At 45.6% G+C, this 22,629-nt stretch overlaps 1 protein-coding gene across 4 annotated transcripts in view; it reads left to right on the plus strand.

Annotated features, from left to right (window-relative positions):
* Positions 1 to 22,629, plus strand: part of GTF3C1 (general transcription factor IIIC subunit 1) — a 2,559,884-nt gene that overhangs the window by 187,688 nt on the left and 2,349,567 nt on the right. For all 4 annotated transcript variants that reach the window (XM_078662887.1, XM_078662886.1, XM_078662885.1 and 1 more), the window contains exon 3: positions 17,977 to 18,153. In XM_078662887.1, coding sequence (XP_078519013.1) covers positions 17,977 to 18,153 — 177 coding nt within the window. The remainder of the gene's footprint in view (positions 1 to 17,976; positions 18,154 to 22,629) is intronic.

Here is a 22,629-nt window from a genome sequence, read left to right on the forward strand (position 1 = left end):
CTATATAAGGCCTGAAACCTATGGTTTTTTCAGTGAATTTGCAAGGTTTTTTAAATGCTAATTCCTAACTATATAAGGCCTGAAACCTTTGGTTTTTTCAGTGAATTTGCAAAGTTTTTTTAAATGCTAATTCCTAACTATATAAGGCCTGAAACCTATGGTTTTTTCAGTGAATTTCAAAGGTTTTTTAAATGCTAATTCCTAACTATATAAGGCCTGAAACCTATGTTTTTTTCAGTGAATTTCAAAGGTTTTTTAAATGCTAATGCCTAACTATATAAGGCCTGAAACCTATGGTTTTTTCAGTGAATTTCAAAGTTTTTTTTAATGCTAATTCTATTAGCGGATAACGTTTAAATATATTAATATCCTAGTGGGACCACCTGAGCAGCCCTAAGGGGTCAGGGTGTTTCTACCCTGCCCCCTTTTTGTGTTCTACACGTTTGTTTTTCTGCTTTCTTGTGCCTGTCTACTAAGACCCAAGATGGATGCCAACACTTCCTGGTTAGAAGTGTTGACAGCCAATGAGCATGCAGCTTTCTCGGGAAGGCATGCTGATTGGCTGCCACTGTCTGTCAACACTCAAAACCAGGAAGTGTTGGCAGCCATCTTGTGCCTTGTTAGAACCAAGGCACAAGAAAGCAGTGAAACAAAGGTGTGAAACTCCCAAAGGGGCCAGAGTAGAAGCACCCTGACCCCCTAGGCCTGCTCAGGGGGTCCCACAAGGACCCCCAAGGCAAAAAAAAATATTTTTTTTTTCAAAAAGAAATTTGCGGGGTACGCGACTTTAAAAAAAAAAAAAAAAAAATGTTTGCCTTGGGTGTCCTTGTGGGACCCCCTGAGCAGGCCTAGGGGGTCAGGGTGCTTCTACCCTGCCCCTTTTTTGAGTTCTACACGTTTGTTTTTCTGCTTTCCTGTGCCTCAGTCTACCGAGGCACAAGATGGCTGCCAACAGTTTCTGTTTTGGAGTGTTGACAGACATTGGCAGCCAATCAGAATGCAGCTCGCGCACTAGAGGTACGCGTACGGTACGCGTACGGTACGCGTACGGTAAGCGTACCTTAAGCGTACGGGTAAGCTCAAGGGTAAGCTGCTATAGATATATATATTTTTTTTAACCTAAATTACTCAAAATCCACTGGAGCACATATCTTGAGACATAGCAAAGGCACATCGGGCTACCAGTCCCTACAATTTTGCCAAGTTTGGTGGAAATCCATTCAGCTGTTTGGGCTAAAAGTGAGTCCAACCACCCTATGGAAATTAACATGGGGAAAACACGTTTTGGGACCCCCTTTTATCTCGGCTCCTGCTTGACGAATCCCCCCCAAACTTTCAGGGAAGGAGCAGAGCGGAGCGGGCCATCTTCTTTGAGAAATTCGCGAAGATTCGACCAACGGCGCCAAAGTTATTCCCAATAGAATGTTGCGATTTCCCTATGGAAAACAATCCTAACTATATATACCTACTGGCTATCGCCAGTAGGTAATATATATATGTATGTGTGTGTGTGTGTGTGTATATATGTGTGTGTATATATATATATATATATATATCTATATATCGAAATGCATTCGCCGCCACTTACCTGTACAGCTTCGAATTAAAGTACCTCCAAAGATATCCCCTCTGGCCTCCGCTGTTTTCATTTTGGGAATGGAGTTTTGTCATATTTTCTGCCAGAAGCGCAGTACGGATGGCCCTGTTACCTATGAGGTCCGGATCGAACTGGCATCCCACTGCTTCGCAGTGTTACACAAGTTCAAAGGATTGAGAGTTCCGGTGTCCGCCACTAGGAATGGGAGATGCAAGCGGTGGGAGGTATTCTACCTCCGTTAGGGCGTTGTGTGCTGCATTGCTGCCCCCGCTTATTGAGACCCTCTTTCTTACAGCTGTAGCAGTCCGAGGGGACCAGAGGAGGCACTTTGGATCCTGGCTGAGAGGGAAGGAGTCATGCCATCCAAGCCTGCTAATAATCATTGGAGCCGGTACCATCCAGGTTGACCCCCCCCCCCCCACACCACCGACCCAGATGCATGAACATGATGCATTCTGGGAGTTTGAGTTCATTTAATGGTTTACAACCCCCAACAGGTGAGCTGATCACGCTTGGGGAGGATCCCTGTGACGTCAGCACTACTTCAGGCGGAGCAGAGCAGATGGATTTATTGCAAGACTCTTGTGGGTGCAGGGCGCTGAAGAAGGCTAAATTTGCCGAACTTCAATCGCCGCCACTTACCTGTACAGCTTCGAATTAAAGTGCCTCCAAAGATATCCCCTCTTTTTTGGGAACATTATTACACGGCAGGTCCAGCCGTGGAGGATTTGCACCACCCTGAAATTAAATATGGGCCCGTAAGATTTGGAACTTTGCTGAATCTGAAGGCGGCACAGCTGGTTCAATAATTTTGTGAAACCGGACTTTCAAACTGAGGCTCACTGGAGAGCTTAGCACTGTGTCCTTTAAAATGCAGAATTCACACAATGCCCACTGGAGGGTAATAATGGAGCGTTAAAATGATACCACAAGTTCTGGAATGCTTTGCAAGGAGACCATTAAGGAAGGCACACCGGAGGCCTAATTAATTTGAAAGCAGGAATTTGGAACTGTGGCAGCGCAAAATGTGTTTGTGTGTTCTTGTGTCTTTGAGAAAGGAGCATGAAGCTTTGAAATGCATTAGGCGAAAGGATGGAAAAAGATCGGAATGAAATGCCTGTTTCCTTCTGCAAATAAAGGATTGTGAAAATCACTGGCTGGGGAGTGCGTCCTTAATGCAGGTCATTTTTGGGGAATATATATGTATGTGTATATATATATATATATGTGTGTGTGTGTGTGTGTGTATATATGTATGTGTATATATATATATATGTGTGTGTGTGTGTGTGTATATATATATATATATATATATATATATATATATATGTGTATGTATATATATGTGTGTGTGTATATATATATGTATGTGTATATATATGTGTGTATATATATATATGTATGTGTATATATGTGTGTATATATATATTTTGTATGTTAAATTGTTCGAAACTCGTTGGTAGTTGAGTATTAGTAATTGGCTTTGAACTTTCTCCTATAAGTATTTTAGTTCTTTCAATTGTATTTGTTTTCTCTTTAATTTGCAGTTTACACCTTTTTTGAGTAAAGTCTCTTGTGCAGAACTATGTTTTCTCATAAAATTACTTAACAGAAAATATCTCACTTTCATGAATGCTGGAAACTCTAAAACATTACATCTTCTCTGAACAAACTATTCAGATGAAGAGTTTTTAAATATTTCCCCAAACTCAGTTCAGGCGATCTCTGAGACACTACTCACGACTCGCCTTATCTCTCTGAATCATGGAAACACTATTCTCTTCAGGAGGCTGTCTCAGGATAACTGGTGCAATACATTCTTCAGTCGCGAACTCAAAACTTTTCTGCGAACTGGCGCGCCAAAGAAATGCTATTCTCCTCCGGTCAGGCGCGCAGGTCAAACGCTTGAATCTCTTCAGGATTTCAGTTGAAATGTTATGTTAATTTGGATTTGTTGAGCGCTTAATACCGAAAGGTCTCTATGCTCTGCAAGAAGAATAGCGATGGATCCAGGCAATTAGGCAACAGTTATTCCCAAGCTTCTGTGAAAAGAATGGTTTTTAGTTGCTTTCTGAAAGGAAGAAGGCGGCTTTCCACGCGGAGTTGGCTAGGCAGTCTGTTCCAAAGTGTGGGTAGGAGGGTGAGAGAAGGCTCGTCCTCCTTTGGTGACGTAGTTGAAACGTTTGCATTGTATGAGGCTCTCCGTGGAGGACCTTAGCAAGCAGCCTGGCACGTATTTCACAAGTCGTTGTTTGATATACACCCGGAGCCTGGCCATGAATGGCCTTGTGAACAGTACAGAGGCCCTTAAATTTGGCCCTTTGTTTTATGGGCAGCCAATGGAGGCGTTCCAGGAGAGGTGATGCTCGCGTGTGCCTAGGTAGTTTGAAGATGAGCCTGGCGACATCCTTCATAACTATCTGGAGTTTGCCCACTAGGGAGTCTGACAGTCCAATGTAGCGTGAATTGGCATAATCAAGGCGGACCAGGACCATGGCGGTAACAACTGTTCTCATGGTGGAGAATGAGAGGATCGGGGATTGTCTCCTTAGCAGCCTGAGTAGGCCCACGCAGGTACCAAATACCGTGGAAACTTGATTGGCCAATGTAAGCTTGGCATCCACTTTGATTCCCAGACTTTTAACCACTGGGCCAGGGGCTGGAGTGTCGCCCAGCTCCTGAGGCCAGTAGAGGGAGTTCCAGGGATTGTGAACATCCGTCATGGCTAGGACCTCGGTTTTGTCTGGATTATTCTTAAGTGAGTTGGCCGTCATCCTGTTGACCGTGAATCATAGAACCTTTTACGCCCGGGAGTGTGCTTGAGGGATGTTTTCAATTTGCAGGATGATCTGTGTATCGTCTGCATAAAGGAAAACTTGGCACTCCATAGCCACGAGGGCATTATTTAGAGGACTGGGGTATATGTTAAATAGGAGGGTTGAAAGCGCCGACTCTTGTGGGACTCCACATGGAATAGGCCCTGTTGGACCTGGCCTCGTGGCGTGGTTCCCCCCGACCCTCAGCACCCTGTGCGCGCAGCCCTGCACCCCGAGAACTACTGGTCGACCTGTCCCCGGTCCGCCCAGAGCCCTACACCCCGCGCCCCGCATGCCCTAACCCAGTGCCGGTGGCCCCGTTCCTGCATCCCTACACGTGGCCACCAGACACCATTATTGCCACACCGGCCGCCATTTTTCCCTTCCGCCATCCCTGGCTCTGCAACCCTCGACCGACCCCGGCCCCAGAGAAGCTTAGGCGGCAGATGCGCCTGACCCGGCTGGGGGGTAGAGGACCCTCCAAGTCCCCCGGACCAAAGACTTCAATGGCACCTCCAGCCTCCTCCCTAGAGACTGGTTTCACTCACACCTCTAGCCTGCCCCTGGGGGCTGGTTTCGATCACACCTTTGGCCTCCCCGAGAGCTGGCTCCAGACCTTGATGGGCGTCTGGGAATCCCCGGACACATCTTCTAAAGCATCAAAATACCAGCCGACGGGACACTCTGCCGACCCGACCCTGGACCACGAGATCTCCTTCTGCGAGGGCCCGGACATCAAAGGGCCCCTGGACTATAAGAAGGCCCGTCTCAGAACTAGCGGGCAGTTGTATCCTGGACAAGAAAGCCCTGCTGATCTGATCGCGGCTGACCTTGAGGAGAGACCAAACTTCGCCAACTATGAGCCCTGCTGACGCTGTCGCGGCTCCCCCCTCGAATCGAAGAAACTAAGACCACGGAGCCCTGCTGACGCTGTCACGGCTCAACCTCGAACAGAAGGAACCAAGACCACGGAGCCCTGCTGACCTAGTCGCGGCTCAGCCTTATAACTCTAAGGACCTCGCTGAACATCCTGAGCCCTGCTGACGCTGTCGCGGCTCCTCATGAACTAACAGTGCCCTTGTACACTCCAGATCAAGCCTGCTGACCCGTCGCGGCTTGAGGAGTCCTCTGGTCCGGCTCGACCATCGACGCTACCAAAGACCTGACTCAACCCGAAGTGAGTAAGACAGTCAGTACCACCTCCAACTTCCGTATCCCCCCGGCCCGAGGATTGAGGGCTGTGCGTAGGGTACGTGACGTACTGGCCTACTATTGAGACGGTCCCGCTTCCCTATTCCTTCCAATCAAGACGTTATGATCCATTGAGTATTGTAAATATTGATTCCTTTTGAATTGTGATAAAGAACGTGCTTACTCAAGATCCACGGTGTGGTGTCTGTTCATAAGTGTGGTGTGAGTTCAGTGTGTACGATCATCAGTCCTCCCCGGCGGGGACCACACAGTAAGACTCGGCAATATTTGTGGGAGAGGAGGATTCCGGGGTGGTCGGGAGAGTACATCCTGTCCCCTGGGGTCGCCCCTTCTAACAGGCCCCTTCTCAGAGACCCAGTCACCCATCTGAATTCTTTGGGTGCGGTTTGACAAGGATGAGGTGATCCATTGTATGACAGATCCCCTAATTCCAATTGTTCGTAATCTTTCCAGGAGTAGGGCGTGGTTGACCGTGTCGAACGCTGCCGACAGGTCAAGGAGGACAAGCACGCAAGGTTTTTTGTTGTCAGCAGTCAGCCTGATCAAGCACCGATAGCATCACCAATTCAGTGCTATGGTGAGCTCGGAAACCAGCTTGCCTGTCCCCCAAGAGGTGGTGATCCTCCAAGCACCTGGAGAGATTTTGCATGACATGTTGCTTTAAGATTTTTGCGAGAAAAGGGAGGGAGTTGGGAGATGGGTCTATAGTTTTTCATATTGTATGTAGCCCAGCCTTTTTGAGTAGGGGGATAATCCTGGCTTCCTTAAAGTAGCTTGGGACCTCCCCAGTCTCCAGGGAGAAGTTCAGCAGGGCGAGTATTTCCTCCTCAATTTCTGGGAGGGCGAGGTTAGATTCTGGGGGGGCAGCGGTCGGCCGGTGAGCCAGATTTGATCTTCTTGGTCAAGCGTTGGAGGGTTTCTAAGTCGAGGATTTGGATGGATGAGAGGATTTCTACACTTTCACTGAGCGGCCTCCTCTATATTGGGTAGTTGCTTAAATGGGGAGTTGTCAATCTCAGTCAGTATGTCCTGGATTTTATTGGAGAAATATGAAAGAAAATGATTGCATCGTTCTTGGTTGGATGGTGTCGACAGTGGTTGTTTTTGGCTTAGTTCCTCCAGGATTTTAAACGTTTTTTAGGTCGAGGGACCTATAAGCTGCGAAGCAGCTTCCGGTCCGGAGATCTTATGTTGTATAGTAGGGCTATAGAACCCGCCTCCCTGCCCTGTCTCTCCTCCATTGGCTGGCTTACTAAACGGAGGCCAGCCATTGGAGGAGAGAGCCGTCCCTCCAAAGAAGCTCCGTCTTTTTCGGATTTGGGGGCGTAAGTTTTGCTGTTCTTTAGACAGTGACGTTGTCCGTCACTCGGGACAGCAAAACACGCCCGAATCCGAAAATTTCGGAGCTTTGCAGGCAGCCATTTCGGCCCGACCGCGTCGGCCGTTGCATCCATCTGCTTGCTTCCATGAGCCTCCTTCTAATCGTTATTCATCTCCCAATGATATTTAGTGGTAGCCCTCCGCCTCCGCTCCTATCTTGCAACTAAACTACAGCTAAAGCCCCATTTTGTCCGCTCCTGTTAACACACTTCGGGAAAGACAGTAACTGCTTTTGGTCGGGAGGGGGTCGCCATTTTCAACTGTGAGGGAGACAAAGCGCCGACTAGTGAGTGGAGCGGGACCTAGGCGAGCTGACATCCCCAGGCAGAACGAGGAGGCAGCGGCTTTCTTGCTGCTCGTGTTGGTGACCCCCTCCTGTCTTCCCCCTCCCCTTGGCGCCGTTTTCTCTACCTCCCCCTTGCTCTCCTCACGCAGTGCCATTTATTTATCTATTTATTTATGCCTTGTTATATAGCGCGAACTTTACCCGAAGGTGTCAGAGCGCTTCACAATAGGGACAGGGCTGATACATGAGACCAATCAAGTGAGCAAAGTCCAAAACAAACGTTACATTAAAGAAGCAAAATTACAATCGTGAACCAACAAATACAAGAGGTAGGAAACGGTGCATTACAAAAGTGACAATCGAAAGACCCGACCACCGCATAGTGTGCTGGAGTGCGGCCCACGTCCTGCCTAGCTGCCGCACGCCCCGCGTGGTCCCCGTGCCCACCCCACACGCACGGGCTCCCACTCCGCACCCCGAGCATCCCCACGCCCCTAACCCAGGACTCAGTTGGCACCTCCGTGACAAGTGCTGCTAACACGCGACCATCGCCCGCCTTTCCCGTACTTCGGAAACAAAAAGCTCTCCACCGACAGCCTCCGACAGCACCTCACATCCCCTGCCATCTTCCGAGCCTCGCTTTCCCCGCAATAGTTCTTTTAGGCCACCAATGATGCCCTGTACCCCCCTAGACCACCACCAGTCCCCATCCACCAGACCGGCAACCTTCCATCAATGCATCGTGTACGTGTGTTTTGTCCTAAGCCAATTTAAACTTCTGGCCCTGCATAACGAAAGTCATTTTGAAATATGGAGCCTCAAATAGCGTATTTAGAAAAACCATGGTGTTAACCCCAGTGGAGCGAAAACTTTCATTGGCTCGGCGCACCATATGCGGGCTTCCTATTCTATTTGCGATACCAGCCATCCCAAGCCTCGCTTTCCCTGCAGCATTTCTTTTAGGCCGCCAAAGATGCCCCGGGCCCCCCCCACGACCACAAACCCGTCCCCGTCCATCAGACCGGCAATCTCCTACCGCTACCCGCCGTAGCTCCCTGCCTCCCCCACACCCCCCCCGCCTCAAATTGGTGTCCGCCTCACTCGGTCACTCTTTAGAAAACATGTGTCACGCTCCCTTGCGAGCCCCCCCTCCCCTCCCCCCACCCCACCCCGCCTCCGGCCGAAGCCAGCGTTGAAGCACCATTGTGCAGCTCTGCGATGACCCGAGCGCTTAACCCCCTCCCACCGTCCTGGGCAAGCAATCCAAGGATACCAGCGCCCCCCTCCCATCTTTGAAGCCCCTTTCTGCCGTGCAACGATTGTCCTGATGTAGTCCATGCAGACCTACAAGAGCTGTATAGAGGGACAGTGTTTCCGGCTAGGATTCAACGAGTGCCTGAAAGTTTTAGTGCCGCTTTGTTGAGCTGTCGTGTGGAGGCCGGACTTGTATTTATTTTGTGTCTGTAGACATCATGGGATTGAGCTCTGATCTCATTTGTCTATTTATGAGATTTATACTGTTGTGAGTGCGCCAGACTGAAATGCACTGCTATCGTGAATTATCGACTGCTAAATGGTCGAAAGAAGAATTCGGACAGCAATGGATTTTAACCACTTTTTAAAAGGCATGGCTTTGGTGGAGCTCTAAAAATAGATTTCAGTGAAATAAGAAATAGGATGTTTCTGATTCTTACTGTCTGAGTCTAGTGAGCCGATGGTAATGCAGTGTAGATCAGTTACCTAACACACTTTGAGTTTGTGAATATATAAGCGAAGAACTACTGCTGATCTTGTATTTCTTGTTTATCGCAGAAACAACCCAGATGCAGTGCTTCAGACATGCATGAAAGCCTGCTGCTAGTGCTTTTTAGGCCGAGGGGGTGTTAATGCAGAGGTCAGTCAGTTAATGAACTGGGAATAGTCACCGGCTCCCAAACCTGTTGGGGCTGTGGAAATGGAAAGTTATGGGCAGGCAGGGCGATTAAAAGATTAAATGATTAATTAATTAAACTCAACAACTTTCGCAGTAGGTTCTGCAAGCAATAATTGACACGAAGTGTGCGTAATCCGGGATGCTCTATCAGTAACCTACACCAGAATCATCCTAAACGGAAACAATTTGAGAGTTTAGTGTGATATTCAACGTCGACATTTTATAAACGCGATGCTGAAAGTTGTTGCCCTGTAGCCCAGTGCTTGCAAAAGTGAACGGGCAAAGCCTGCCTGCAGGAGTACAGATGGATAACAGCCCTTCTGCATACAGGTAAACTTGACATTGTACCAGTAAATCTCCTAAAGTTGTGACAGCATGAAGCAGATAGAACAGATTTGCGACAAGAAAGGAAAATAAGCCAATGGGTCTCGCGGCTCGCCTCTTTGACTTTGCCAATGGGGGATCTCTTTCCTTTGCCAATTTTTTTTGCTGATGCCATCAAGACAGAGCCTGTTCCCTGCTTGTCATCCCGGTTTTTCTGTGCCTATGTGTGCGTGGCTCTGTCTGTCTGTGTCTGCGTGGCTCAGTGCAGACTGCAGAGTGCAGAGTGCAATGCCATTTATTTAACGATTAAGCTATTGGCAATGTAAATGACCATGCTATTTATTTATTATTTTTAAAAAAAGTCATGAGCAATGCCAATAGCTCTACCTTTAATAATGCCGAGACCATTGCATTGTAAATGCTTGTTTGTTTATTGGTTGCTATTAAGATCCTGTTTTCATAATAGTCCGCCTTCCTGCAGAGCAGCGCTTTTTTGTAGATGGCGATTTTTACTCTATACTCTGCTAGGGCCTGAGGTTCATAGTTCTTGCGCCACTGTCGTTCGTGATGATGGAGCACACGTTTTAAGGCCCGGAGTTCTTCTGTGAACCATGGGGCGCCTTTGCTTTTATTACAAGTTTTTATTTTCCTTTCTGGGGCAATTTTATTGATGGCAGAACGAAGCCGGCTGGAAATGGCTTTGGACCACTCTTCAATGTCTGCTGTCTCTGGTTTCTTAAGTGGGCAGTCTTGGAGGGAGCATATTAGTGGCGGGCCCTCTATTTTTGACCACTTACGAACGTATTTCCAGTCCGAGGGGGGTTGAACATTGCGCTTGGTGAAAGGAAGTAGCAGATTGATACAGAAGTGCTCAGACCAAGCCCAAGGGGTGATGTCCTTTAGTGGCATGAGGGGGGTGGAGGACCGGACCAGCTCATGCGTGGGAGTTGTTACTAACTGGGAGAGCCCAAGATTGGTGAAAGTCTCCTCCAGTTTTTGGGCCTGAGCCTCTTTGGGTTGTTGATCCCAGTGGAAGTTGAAATCTCCTACCATCAGGAGTTGTTGGAAGCGTGAACATAGATTGGATTCACATTCTGTCAGGAGATCTATAAAGTGTGGGGAGCATTTAGGTGGGCGAAACACAATGGTGATAGTTATACTTGTTGAGTTGTGACATACCTTGATAGTCAGTGTCTGCCCCTTCTAGAGATTCAGAAGACACTTTTTCCATGGTCAGGTGCTTTTTAAATAGAAACGCCACCCCACCACCTCTTTTTCCCGCTGGTCTGGTATGCCAGAAGGCGTCATAGCCATCGGGTAGAGCGGCCATTAGAGTGGGACCAGAGTGTTCGTCCAGCCACAGGCGTGTTTCTGTAGTGAGCGAGTATTCAGGACCGATAGTTTCAAGGTATCCGTGCTGTTGGGAAGAAGATGGCCCGGGATGTGAGCTGCGTTGGGATCAGGTGTCACTCCCTTCTGAGGGATGAAGAGACCTTATCTCGAGTGCCGTTATTGTTTCGGTTTTTAAGGGGCAAGGTCTGTTATTGAAGGATCTAAGTTCGATACTTGTGTAAGCCAGCAGTTTGCCAGGGGGTCTTGACCCTGGGACCGCTCGGGCGCAGATGGGCTTGATTAGGCGCGTCCGCTCCAGCATGCAACTTTTGTGCCCCCGTGACCCCTGGCTCCTCCCCGCCAATCAGCCCTGCTGTGCAGCAGCTGACACCCTCACGGTCGCTAGACCACGTGAGAGCGTGCGGGGGAGGAGAGCAGGACTGGTCAGGAGAGGAGGACTTGAGTATCGCTGCAAAGATACAAACACTCAAATGTTTAAAAATGCTTTGGATGCTTTTAAAAGTTGAAAGTAGTTAGAAACGGAGCTTACAACACACAGTGTGAACTGCCTGGGCTAGCGCTTCTTCTTTGACTGGGCGTCCGCTCCAGCGTGCGACTTTTGTGCCCCTGTGACCCCTGGCCCCTCCCCACCAATCAGCCCTGTTCTGTACACACACGCACCTCAACAGAGTTGAACAACTAGACCGCTCTGAATTGTCTTCAGTCAACTCGGCGGCCATCTTAGAATTCTTACGATGTGTCATTTGTACTATCTTGAGTAGTGAGCTGATCCACAACTTGCTGTAGGGATATCTACATCTCCACAGGGGATAGTGCCGAACTGGGAGGTATTTGGCTTTTCTCACTTTTCTGATTGACTTAATTACATTGCAAACCATTGATTCTTGACATTGACATTCTTGACATTCATCTCCACTGGTTGGTGAATAAGGCCACATGCCTAGAAGAGAAGAAGATTTTTAAAAAATCCCAGAAAATCCTCTGCTGCTGTTGGCTGTGCTATGGAAACCTTCCTTGAATAGTCCCACTCAAAGGGAAGATTCCTCAGTCTCTTGGGACCTTGCTAGGGATAGCACCTCCTGCGCATACTTGTCCTCTGAGAGAGTCTTGATTGACAAGCCGCCCAGTCAAGCAGCCACTAACACAACCTCTCCCTCCCAATCGCCCTTGAAACATCTTCTGGCCGAAGACCTTTCTAACGGACAGCTGAGCTTTTTCTAGAGAGATAGTAATCACTGCAAACTTGACCATTTATTTTATGGAAGAGTCTCAAGAGATACAGCCCTGTACTGCCAGGCCTGCTCTAGACTGAGCAGAATACCCCAGTTTGGGGTTGAATTCAATTGGAAGCTAGTGGTGGCACTCGGGATATTGCCCAGGTTGGTTTCCATAGTCAACAAATTGCCCGAAAAGATGTTCAGAGTTGCCCAAGGCATACGCCTCCTCAGCTGTATCTAAGTTCATAGTCAGGGGCCCAAGAAAGCCCAGGAGTGTGTTCCTTCAGGATCCATCTGTCCTCTTTTTAAGATTTCTATTTAACTTCACTAGGAAGGTGGACATCTGTGGATGTTTGCTTAAGGAGTGCGGTCCACCTTCCTGCTCCAATACAGGCCAAAGGCATTCTGCCAGAGGAGAATGTGCACCTCCTGATTTTGCTAACTGTTGGAGGCGCCCATGGCTGCTGGAATTCATTCTGGTGACCTTGTGTGGTACAGATTGCCTGGCTCAAACATGACCGATGGAGAGTCTCCATCCTGGTCCTCTCCACTGAAGTGCTTTGCATCTAATCTAGAGTGCCAAGGTTTACTGAACCCTATGTCTCTGTGGGGTGCATTGGAGGCACCCCCATTATTGGTTTCTCTCATTTAAACCAGGGGGCTCCCCCTAAAAGGAAAACATTCGGTGGCAGCCACATTTCCAGGAAAACTAATATACTGCTTCCTGGATGAAGGGTATTGGGTGCAGGGATCTTGCACTCTTAGGGAAGGCTTGGCAAACCCTTCCTGAACATGGCTCATTGGGTCCCTCTACCTCTTTGCTTTGACAGGTAGTGAGGATTCCTGTTTTCCAATAAGTTAGGGGGGGACATCATCACCCACAATTATTATTGATTCAGATGTTAGGGTTCTAGATGGCATTCAGGCATTAAAAGTAATTGAAAGCTCAGAGGTGCTAGAGCCTTTTTAACCTCTTTGTACAGATATGTCAAATAGTTTCTGGAAGGCCAGGTCACACGGAGAAGGGGACTCCTTCTCTACCTATTACCTCATACAGATCGACTTCGAGCAGAATGCTAGGCACTTGTGCAGGTCTGACCTAAAGGGTAATCCTGACTCACATCAAATATTTTATTTTTTAAGCACCTTCATAGAACCACAGGATCAATCCTGAAACATCAGTGGAGGCCCTTTGAGGTTTCCAATTACTGAGCTAGAACAACGAATACAGGCTGATGCATGGTGTCTATGTGGTGGCAGACTAGGAGAGGGAAAAAAGATATGAGCTAAAAGTAAGTCAAGGCCCAGTCCTACTGCTTACTTTTGACAAGACAACATGAAGTCAGTTGTGTCTCGAGCTGAGCAGTGAAATCAAAAGCGTACTACTGTGATTTGTGTGTAGTGCCTTCTACCGCACTCCTCAACATTGCGAGCGCACTCCTCAACATTGCGAGCACACTGCACTCATCAAAATTGCTAACGCACTGCACTCATCAAAATTGCTAACGCACTCCTCCAAACCCACACCAATTGTACCAGGCCTTTCAGTAATTTGATCCTGTGGTAATGTCAACTGTTCACTCTCCAACTCAACTATATCTTTAACCAAAGAGAATCCATACTTCCACTTGCTACACTGTTCCATTACAATCTATCTGCTGATCATTTAAGCACAAAGCCACACGTTTAAGATTCCACACTTTACCAGCCTAACCGCATTCTTCAAGGTGTTCACCACTTGTTCAGATGCAAAAAAAATTGACCTTGACCCATGAGTACATTAACTAGTTTCTTAATCCGCACCAATCCAATTTTTGTGTGAACTGGTTTGACCCCATGAGCAGTATCCTGTACTCGTTACACTTGATGTGTCTCCCCAAACCTCATTTTTTTTTTTACAAGTTCTGCTGACCATTGGTCAACCACTTTAATACACATCCATGTGGATGTGAACTTATGTCCCCGTTTGTAATGATGAGGGGAAGAAACCCTGGATGTAACTGTAGAATTATGTAGTTACCCTGTAAGCCTACACAGCCTTCCATACTGCAGTCCTTCAATCACACCTCTTCCCAACTGCACTCTTGTATATACTCTCATATAATCGACGGTATAAATACATTTTCTTTGTTCTATATCAATTTCTGATATTAAACCTATTTTATTTGAATTCTCCCTCTGCCTATCAATTTCGGTTACAAGTATGGAAACAAATGAAATCAATTTTTTATAAACATATACCATTCTCTTTTACTAATTTATTTTTAGGTAGATTTTTTGATGATTAGCATTGTTGTACTTTTAATATGGAAATTGTAGACTTAATTGCTGTCGCTTTTCAACAGATTAATAAAAATTAAAAGAATGCTCCATATATTTCATTTTATGCATGGTGGTTTGGTGTTTATTATAATCCTAGATTACATAAAACATATACTGTCCCAATGTCTCTAATAAATAACATTCTCCCTGGTCTCCAGTGACCATTTTTCTAGATTCCTTCATTTTGAAGACTTTCATACCTCAAGCCTTAACTGATGAAGTATCTAAACCTCCTTGAATACATTATTTTTTAATATTAGAGCTTCCATTCTAATAGTAACGGTTTGCTTTTTTTGTTTTCCTGATTTTTACTCTAATTTGTGTAATTCCACTACTGTTTAAAATTATGCTCATTTCGTTAAATGAAGTGCTTTTATTTTCTCTTTTCCGTTCTCCCTCTCCCCTTATCCTGTTTTCTACATATAATTACAAATATTTTCCTGTTCTATTCTATTAGTCCAATGTTTTCAGTACATTATTACATTATACACTTTGTTCATTTCCTTTGTTTCTACCTAATACACTTTACTTTTCAAACATTTTTTAAACAGTATTCTTTATTTAAACCTTTGAGCATACAGGGCACAGATCTGTCTGGCTCCACTGCTACAACCATTCTGCTGGAATGTTCACAGTGGAACCAGACTACGTAATGTCTACCGGACTTAACATTGCACAAGAATACAAGCCGCAACAGAAAAACCTACTATCAAAGAAATGTATTGCCATAAGTAGGCACTCTGGGTGCAAGCGAGGGAGGGAGGGTGTGGGTGGGGACTGGATTCAAACAGCCTTCGGAAACAGGAGAAGAATGCACCTATCATACTGTTGAGTAGTGAACAAAAAGGAGGTGCTTCTTCTAAAGGTTTCTGTAATGTATTCTCTACGTATGACTGAACATTGCATCACTATAGACTCCCAGGTATTGTCGTTTCTGCTAAGCAAAAAAAAGCTGTATGAGGCAGAATCCTCTCTTCTCAGTGTGCCGGAGATTGACCATTTGTCTAGAAAGTTATCAGTCACTATTTAGAATTTTATTTGGCATTAGGTGGTCGCCATAAGTGCAATCTCTTGAAAGCATTCGTAGCTTTGCAGATCCTCTTTATTTGTTGGTCAAAAATTGGAGAGTGAATTTGCTGCAGGTTTTTTTTTTTTTTTGGTACTGGTTCCTCCGTATTGATGCTTTTCAGGCATGGCCATTGTGGAAATGTAGGGCCATTTTGTGAAACAGGTTTGACTTAATTATGTAAGAGGAAAAATATGCAGGCATAAAATAAATGTAGGGTTGAATGTAATAACGTGGCATGTTCTGCCCCATTACCTACCTATTTTGATATTTCGGTGCATTCATATAAAATCCATTCAGTTGCTAAAAGATTGTTCCCTGAGCAACAAAATTGCAAACTTAAATCAAATTGTGTTCAAAAGTTTATTCACCAATTGTTACTGGATTTGACTTTCATTAATAAGCTTGCCATCCAATTCATAACCAATCCTTCCTACCTCAAAGAGATTAAATCGATCCCATCCAATTCATAACCAATCCTTCCTACCTCAAAGAGATGAAATCGATTGTGTAAAACATCTGGGTTCTGGGGCGTCTCTCAATCACTGAAGGCTTACCCCATGATGCAACCTTGGAAAGTCCACTCCCAGGCGCACACTTTGGCCTACTAGTATGTCTCATTTAACCTACCCAGCCCACCTCACCTTCTGGCAGTTAAGGCAATATTTGACTCTAGTAAGAAGTTGTTAGTGCAAAGAGTCGTTGTAAATGTAAAGCAACTGTGGTCGTACTTATGGAACTCTGTTGTTGGTATAATCCTAGTCACTGCTGTAATTGTCACTGCACTGTTATCTTATGTGGCCAGCCAACCCACACCTCCTTTTTTCAGAACTTTGGGACGTATTTACCATAAGAGCGCCCCTCCCCCCCGTCCCTCCCCATGAGTGAAGTTCCGAGCCTCAGGCAGTTGGATACCCCTCATCTTCTGTGTGTTATTTGACTAAACTGTATATCAATGTATGGAGGCCTATCTTGCAGTGGCTGCATGCATTGGTGAGACACACCAGAAGTAGGGTACGTTCTTTAAATTTAATTTTAATAGTAACGGCCCTGTAACACGAGACAAACCCATGAGTTATTCCGACTGAAAAACATGAGGACGACATTTATAAAGAACAAGCAAACAAATTGCCATTATCCGATGTGCGGCCAGGGCGGCACGACCCTTGGGGAACTCACTGTTAAGACCTAGTTCATTGTGTGAGGGAGAGGTGTGGTGCTGCGGCCAGAGCAGCTGACTCCAGAGCACAGGGTTCAAGGTTCGATCCCCGGCACTGGTGGCAGCACAGCTCAGCATCATGTAACTCTGGGCAATAGCTAACTTAATTTCCCCAACGGCCCCCAAAGGCTTGAACTCCTTAAGGGGGTGGTATGTGTGCACTTTTCAAATATCAAATGTTACAGCTGTTGTTTCCCACACCCTAGTTATAGAAACAACCATTTGTATCCTTTCATGCCCAGTGTCTTCTGTTGAGAGAGACTACATTACAGGAGCTGCAGTCTGTGATATAATCCTGTATTCGGAGCCCCTCCCTCCCCCTTAGTTGATTTCTCCCATCAGTATGCGCATCATACAGCCAAGGATCCTAAGTGCTCGAGACCCCTCCCCCTCTCCCGAGACGTTCTGACTGTGGCGGTGGTATGCAGGAGCACCACCTGTGATCACACAGGTTCACAACTTAGACCACAATAATTTTCCAAGGAAAGCGCAAAATGGGCTTGGGTATTCGTCAGTGGCCTTAGCGGTGGATTTTCGCCCCACTGCTAATTCAGCAGTGCACAAAAGAATTTTTTTTTTTATAATAACATAACGTTATCATTTTATTTTGCTATGTGGAGCTCTGAGCCAGGTGGGGGCGGGGCTAGGCTCTGTGACGCCAAGGAGAGTGAGGAGTGGTTTGCACCCTTAAGTGCACATGGCGGTTTGGCTAGCCCTCTTGGGCCGACCAAACAGTCATGCGCACTTGGCATGTTCTCCATTGGGCTGTATTGCACAGCCCCGTGGAGAACATGCCCAGCCTCCCCAGGCACTGCCTGAGTGTCCAAACAGACGCTCATACCAATCACGACGCTGCCCCTGCAGCGTTGTGATTGGATGGGAGAGTCGGAAGCCTGAGTGCTTCCGGTGCTTCTTGCAAATCGTGAGGAAGAGGATGGAGGAGAGACTTGTGGCGGCGAAGGAAAAGGTAAGTACATTTTTTGTTTTTTTAAATCCATTTTGCCCCCACCATCCCTGTTCCGACGCAGCCACCGATGGTATTAGTTATGCTTAAGGTGGTGTGAAACAAAACTCTTCAAACACTATATGCAAATTTTTCTGTCCACTTTCGCTTTAGGCAAAAATTTGTAATGTGATCAAAGCTGCTTCAGAGCCGTGTTAGTAGCCCAATCAGTATTTCACTAATTGACCATGAAAATGTAAGACTGATTATATTTCTTAATTTTATTTAAATGCTGTATTTTTCTGCAGGTGGGGAGAATTCCTGGTAATCGTCGCATCTCAGAACTTGCGCACTAGGGCTTTGATTGGTTGGGAAGGTGATCCTGAAATAAATCTGTCAGATTATTCTTATTGCATCCTTGAGCGATTAGGCAGAGCACGATGGCAGGGTGAACTGCAAAGAGATCTGCATTGTGGAGCCTTCAAGTAAGTTATGTCCTTTTCTTTTGCTCTGTATATAAATAAAAGAATTCGGATAAATGTAAGCTTCCCTAACTTTTTTTTGTAAGGACCATTGATTTTAATAAACTTTTTATTGAGACTGGAATGTTCTATGCTTGGGCGTGCAAAACTAGTATCTTTACTTGTATGTTTGCACTGCTGTGACTCTAACATAGACTAAGCCTAAGGCTGCCCCTGGTAATGCCAAGTCAAGAACTTATTCTTTCCATGAAGGGAGCACCAAGTGTGTCTTCATAGCGGATATTGGATTACTGTCCATTCCCTCGATGTATCACATAGTGATCGTGGCAACACATTGTGGTTTATTAATCAGTAGTGTGACCCGGCCTTTTTCTATCTCAAGGAGAGGTCACCCAACTGGTGGCTCTTATGTAAAATTATGGTGTTATGTGAAGCTCAGAACTTTGTGCAGACTTTTATTTATTATTTATTTAAAGGTTTTATATAGCGCTGGCTAGACCCGGAGGTATCAGAGCGCTTTACATGCGCATCAGATCATAGTTACAGGTTACATCGTTACAAAGGTTACACAGTTCTTTGAGCACGGCAACATAGTTACTTGTAAGGTCGAGATAAACAATCACAAATATGTAAGGGGAAAAGTAGGCAAGGGGAGAGATTCAGGGGAGGGGGGTAGGAGCGGGGGAAGTAGACAGATAATGACGGTGGGAAAGAGGAGGGGAGGGTGAGAGACACAGCATGGGAAGAGGAGGGGGAAGGGTGACGGGGACACAAACCGGTAGACGAGTCAAAACAACGTCCCAAGTCCAGTAAGCTGTGATCCCAGGGGAAGTGGTATAACTTCCCCATCTCTGTTGCGAGAGGCTCCCTTTACGCAGTGGACTCTCTCAGAGGGGTTTTTGAGACTCCAAGGCCTACATACTGGATCCTTCCCCAAAAAGGGGAGAGGGAGTGCTTTGGCAAGGGGTGCCATACCATACCATACCTCAAGTGTGAGTGGCTCCCTTGGCGCAGTGGACTCTCTCAGCGGGTTCGCTGAGACTCCAGAGTATAAATATTGGATCTTTCCCCAACAAGGGGAGAAGGAGTGCTTAATCAAAGGGCACAAAGGACAGGGGCTAGGCAGAGTAGCAGGCAAGGGGGGAGATCCAGGGGAGGGGGGCTAGAAGCAGGGGAAGTAGACGGAGAATGGAGGAGGGAAAGAGGAGGGGAGGGTGAGACACAGCATGGAAAGAGGAGGGGAGGGGGAGTGAAGGGTGACGGGACACAAACCAGAAGACGAGTCAAAGCTTTGATCCAAAGTCCGGTAAACTGTGGTCCCAGGGGAAGTGGTATCAATTCCGTATCTCTATTGCGAGAGGCTCCCTATACGTAGTGGACTCTCTCAGAGGGGTCTTTGAGACTCCAAGGCCTACATACTGGATCCTTCCCCAAAAAAGGGGAGAGGGAGTGCTTTGGCAAGGGGTGCCATACCATACCATACCATACCTCAAGTGTGAGTGGCAAGGGGAGAAGGAGTGCTTTACATGAGGAACAATAATGTTGCAATTTACATCAGTTAGAAGTCAGATAAGTATCAAGAAAAGCATTTAAAGAACATAGGGGACAAGGTGGATCGAGCGAGGAAGGGTGAGAGGATAGGGTAAAGGGGTAGGAGGAAGAGAGTACGTAGAGACAAGGGGAAAATCTGCCCAAGGTCCGGCTGGGTAGGTGACGGCAGGGGGGGGGGGGTTAGGGAAGTCCTCAACCATTCTCCTCTTTTAGCTATCTGGTAGCTCCACTGGGCATCATCCAAATCGCTTGGTCTCCACAGTCTGGGGTAAGTTCCGCAGGTTCAATTCCTGATATGTAAGCAGTACAACACAAAGGAGAACGGGTGAGTGGGGAAAGTTTGCGCTGGAAAGAAAAAATTATTAATGCAAAACACTATTTGGTAAGCTCAAAAAGGATCAGATACTGGTCACCCAACCAGGATCAGACAAAGTGTGACTCCAAAGGGGCCACTTTTGTACAATTTAAACCATGAACATTAGATCCTGAGCTAAAGAAAAATATTTCAATCAAGATATCAAGTCCCAATTTTTGTGAGTTTTTCCGTTTTATTCTTCTTTGATCTTTTAGTAGAGTTAATCCAATCTTCACACGTACAAAAACAACCGCTGCCAACACGTGTTTCGTCAAGGTCATCCAAACCAAATGACTTCGTCAGGGCTGTAAATATTACAATAAGTATACATAATTACATTCCACTCAAGAGAGGTTGTCAAGAGTCAAAAAACACTTGCTATTCACATTAAGTAAGCAAAGTGGCTTTCGTTCAAACCCTAAAATACAAATTATTTATAAGGTTGCACCACACACAAATTTCACTAAGAGTATCTCCAAGTAGTCTTGAAAAAACTCCATTGCTTAATACAACACAAGGGTTACAAAGTTCACAAAAAGTATCTCAAAGTTATTTTGAGAACACTTCATTGACAAGCCATCCAGGCAGGTAAAAGTTTTTATGCAAAAATTAATTCAAAATTCAGTTAGACCCATATCGAACATTCCCGAAAGGAGAGAGAAAAATGGACCAAGAGAAAGGAAAACCGTCTGTGCAGGGACAGATAGCGCGTCCAGATATAAAAAGTCAAAAGCAGACACCGTGAATGACAAGACCATTGCGTGACCAGTGACACACGTGATGTTGTTATGAATAAGGAATCGTGTTTCACATAGATTTTCATAACGTGTTATAACCAGAGATTGTTCAGAGGGCAAGGGATAGTCACCACACCCCATGTAAAATAAAATACAGTAAACGTGAACTGACTAAAAGGGATGGGCTCACCCTGGAAGTTTCATGAAGCTGTAATGTAGAAATCCAGAGATAATAACTCCCAATTCACAATCTGCAACAAAACTGCATACAAAAACATATTGGATGACCCTTCCAATATCAAAGAGGCACGAAAAAAATGCAATTCGTAAATACCAACAGATCATATGTATAGATAAAATGTTGCACTTACTTAGACATGCAACATATGGCGTATTAGTCAATTTCAAAGGTGTCCTGTCCGTCCAAACACAAACAAAAAAGGGCAGTTCTTGTCCCAAATATCCAGGGACTAAGTAGTTCAATATTTTCCCGATAGGAAGGTTACCTAGAAGTCAAATATAACGTAAGCTAGGTTAGATAGTCCCCCCTCAAAGCTAAACGTCGGCAAAGTACTGCTTCCGAGGCGATAGTGAAAACCATCGTATACACAGTTAATTACCAAAGAAAATATAAGACGACAGCATTCCTTAAACAGTTAATAACTTTAGAGACGGGCCAAAAGCCAGGAGGAAAGAAAGTATATATACCCATATCATAGGGTCGTTAACCAAATTTATATACTAAGTGCACTTGCCAAATCACTATAGTAGCGCATGTAGTTTAAAATTCAGTTATAAAGCGGCCCCACGTACCTCCGAGTACAGAGATCCACAGAGACAAGTTCCCCAATGTAAACCGGCGTGCAGCTACCGCGCCATGTTGTTCAAGTTGTATAAAACGTCCAAAACACGCGACATCAGACCTAGAGGTAGGACTAAACGGTATCTAGCTACAAACCTCCGACATCTTGTAATGCCCCAAATTAACACGCAAAGTATTGGGAATTTCAATAAGGAAAGTTAAAGGTTATCTCAAAAGGCGCCGTAAGTCGTGCAGTCATTAGTTATAAATTCTATTGTCATAAGAGTGGTCCGTCACCAAAGCATAAGTGAACCCAAGTATTACAGCCATTCAAACGTTTTGCAATATCAGAGCGGGATCTAGCTCCAGACATCCGACATCTTGTAATGCCCAGAATGAGATGCAAGGTGTTGGGAAATTGAGTAAGGGGAGCTAAAGTATTCCAAAAACGCACCGTAATTCGTGCAATTGTAAGATATATTTTCTATCATCCTAAAGGTAGTCCGTCCATAAAGCACAGATAAGACCAAGTATTAGAGCCAGACAAAAAACACTACAATATCAGAAAGAAGAGGGGGAAAAATAGATATACACCAAAAGTGAGGAAACCAATAATCTGTGAAAACATACAATCTTATAAGTTTCTCCCACTAGAGAAGACGGAAGGTAAAACAGAGAATCCATAATCTTCAATTATGTACAATGATAACATTCATATATCTGTTGTGCAAGATTTGTTATACATATACAAATACTAAACACAATTTACAAGATATAACAGAATATAATCATAAAAGAGTCCCAAAGGGGTATATTCTTCCATATACTTTCCCTGTGAGATCTACACACTACACACATCATCCTTTTTCATAGTTCATCCAATAGTCCATAGTTAGATGTATAGGTTTCTGGAGGTGATTCAAAATTTCAGTTAGCACAAAGAATTACACCAAAAAGAACTGTAGTTCGTCCTCAAAATTCAGACCCCGTTCCACCGCATGAACCCGCATTATCCAACGTGCTTCTTGTTGCCT

This window comes from Lissotriton helveticus, chromosome 10, assembly GCF_964261635.1.
Source record: "Lissotriton helveticus chromosome 10, aLisHel1.1, whole genome shotgun sequence".
In the NCBI taxonomy this organism is placed as follows: Eukaryota; Metazoa; Chordata; class Amphibia; order Caudata; family Salamandridae; genus Lissotriton; species Lissotriton helveticus.